A 3,055-nucleotide genomic window follows, 5' to 3' on the forward strand; every position below is an offset into this window, starting at 1 on the left:
GATTTGTTATTAATCATGTTAATATCATGCCTAGGATCTTGCTAATTTTATTAAGCTTTGATGAGATTGAGATTATTATGATGATGATTGTAATTAATTATAATTATTATCATGTTGTTTGATACATTATAATTGTTATTGCTTGATCACGCCTTTTCTGCAAGTCTAAAGGGAATTTGTACTTGAAATCACGCCTAATAAGATAATTAATAATTTGGTTTAGGCTAATATGATTTTAATTCAAGTGGTCGCCAATAATAGATTTATTTGTGCATTAATATTCAACCAACATAGAATAAACAGGTTTAGGATTAATCTAATGATTGTATGTAAGTCAGAAAGTGCACATGAATATAAGAAGAATAAAGTAGAGGCCTAAATTAGGGCGGGTTCAATCTTTTTTAGGTTGGATTCGTACCTTCATCCCCTAATATCTAGTCATGGTTCCAGAACACTATGGAGTTAGCGATCTCATGAATCGTGAAGGGGTGTAACCTTCACCATGTGAACGGTTTACAAGTTCCTAAAACATGTTGGCGACTCTTTTTTACTCTGATTTTCTTCCCTTTGGACGCCACCATGCTTAAGTGCATGATCACAGTGGGGTTCAAGTTTGGGATGCTTGATATATTCCCTACACTATCTATCTACGTATTTTAGCAATGACATTTATATATTTGCGTTTTCAGATATTCCTTTCCAAACAATTTACATGTTGGCCTTTGGTTGAAACATATCGATGTCGCATGTACCACTACAATATTTAGCTCTTAGAACTCAAGACCATAGGGCATTTGTTATGTAAGAACGCGCCATCCCAACTTACTCAAGAAAGCAACATTACTTTGTCTTGAAGATCGAAAACCCAACCCTCCTTTTTCCGTTGGCAGTTGAAGAGTCTCCCAAGAAAGAAGGTGAATGATGCGCTTATCTTCATCTCCTCCCCAGATAAAACGACGGGTTCCTTTTTCCGTTTGTTCGAGGTATCTTCGCAGTTTGCATTACGTAAGTTAAAGTTGTCTCGGCAAAGGTAATTCGGCTTGCCAGAGAGATGTACTTTGATTTCCAACCAGCAAGGCGACGATTAATGTTTTCACATAAATAGGCAAAAGTGTCACGTGTCACTCTACTAGTGAGAGTTGGCATATTAAGATACTTGGCTAGATCATCCATATTATCTATTCCCAAAGCATGACAGATTTCATTGATTTTATTAGGTTGCATATTCCTTAAAAAATAAGTGCGAGACTTGGGATGGCTGACTTTCTGTCCACTTGCACTACAAAATCGAGCTAACACTTCCTGGATGACAATAACTTGCTCGACTGAAGCTTCTGCAAATAAGATTATATCATCGGTAAAGCACAAATTTGAGAGTTTAGGCCCATTCCTGCTTGCATATATATATATATATATATATATATATATATATATATATATATATATATATCGGCTTCCAAAGACTACTAATAATTGATTCCTCGATGAGTTGATCAAGGCATTCCATACGCAAGACAAAAATATACGGGGATAAAGGGTCACCTTGACGTATCATCCTATCCGGTTTGAAAGCTTGTGTTGGCTCTCCATTCCATTTAATCCTCATAGAAGACGAGGTGATGCACTCCATGATCAAGTCTATAAGCAGCCTAGGGAATCGTATTTCATATAGAGGAATCTCGAATGAAGTCCCATCTAAGCCTGTCATAGGCTTTTTTGAAATCTATCTTAATTGCCATTAGACCTTTACCAACTTGCTTGTTCCTCAATGTGTGGATAACTTCTTGAACGATCACTGTATTATCAGCAATTTGTCTTCCTAGAACAAAGCTTCTTTGAGTACAAGCGGTTAAATGAGGCATCATTGGCTTGATATGATTGACTATGGCCTTAGTAATAATCTTGTAAGCAACATTACACAGACTAATTGGCCGGAAATGTAAAGCAACTTCAGGAGTGTCGACCTTAGGGATTAAAACAATGAAGGTGTCATTGAGATTTTCCGGCAACCTTTTCCCAGTAAGGGCATCAAGCGCCACTTTGTACACATATTTCGCCACAAGATCCCAATGTTTCTAGTGTTAGAGTTTATAGGTACTACGCAGCGGAAATAACATGAATCATATTCATAAAGCACCTAAACCAAGAATCATTGCATAACACATAAAGAACACATAATTGTACCTTTGAAGTGTGATTCCACGTGCGATCGAACAAGAACAAGGGGAGATAAAGAACCTCAAGCGTGATTCCTCTACTTGGTCCACGGGCATGGATTAAGACCTCCACTAATGCTAGTTAGTTGCAATTGAATCCTTCAATTGACCTTCTACGGAGAAGAGCGACATACTAACCAAGAACCACCACGAACCACCACACGCGCCACCAAGGGGTGGCCGGCCGTACGGACGAGGGGAGGAAAGAGATAGCCGTGAGTTAGAGAGAGGAATTAAGGTTTTTGGATTGGTTGCCTTGATGTCAAAATCTACTGTAAGTTGATTATGACTGCTTACATCCAACCCTAGGCATGGGTCTTATTTATAGATCTCATCTCTAAATAAGAGCCCATGTCTAAAGCCCAAAACCTAATTCCAATCTAACTATACTAGCCCAATCCAATTCATGATTAGTTAATTGCTCATGAGGCCCATTAATGGGCCTCTTACTTGCTTAACCCAGTATCCTTGTGTGTGACCTCATAGGATCCATTCTAGAGGGCTTTGGACTATTTGACTAGTCTAAAGATCATCTCTCATAGTCTAGCAACAGAGGATGATGCCCCAAAAAAACGAACTTATAATCTCCATAATAGTGATCCTTGATATATCTAGTAATTGCACTTATCGAAGACATAACTCCTTTAATCTCCCACTTGTTTGAGACAAGTGCGCAATATTCAAATTCCTTAAGTCAATGTGTGTCGATTTGATAATATGATTGCATCTTATGTCATGATCATATTAATCTACAAATCTTTTCTTGAAATCTGAGTTAGAATTACAAAACAAATGATTACTATGTAATCCATTTGAGCACGACCATGCATTTTTTGAAT

At 37.6% G+C, this 3,055-nt stretch overlaps 1 protein-coding gene across 1 annotated transcript; it reads right to left on the reverse strand.

Moving 5' to 3' along the window:
* Positions 1-933: 933 nt before the first annotated feature.
* LOC145600437 (uncharacterized) lies at positions 934-1,630 on the reverse strand. The gene is made up of 2 exons (XM_081656333.1): positions 1,543-1,630; positions 934-1,334 (listed from the first exon to the last, which is right to left on the reverse strand). The coding sequence occupies exons 1-2, from the start codon at positions 1,628-1,630 to the stop codon at positions 934-936; spliced, it is 489 nt and encodes a 162-aa protein (XP_081512459.1).
* Positions 1,631-3,055: the final 1,425 nt, after the last annotated feature.

This window comes from Chenopodium album, chromosome 21 (assembly GCF_948465745.1).
Source record: "Chenopodium album chromosome 21, dcCheAlbu1.1, whole genome shotgun sequence".
Taxonomy (NCBI): Eukaryota; Viridiplantae; Streptophyta; class Magnoliopsida; order Caryophyllales; family Amaranthaceae; genus Chenopodium; species Chenopodium album.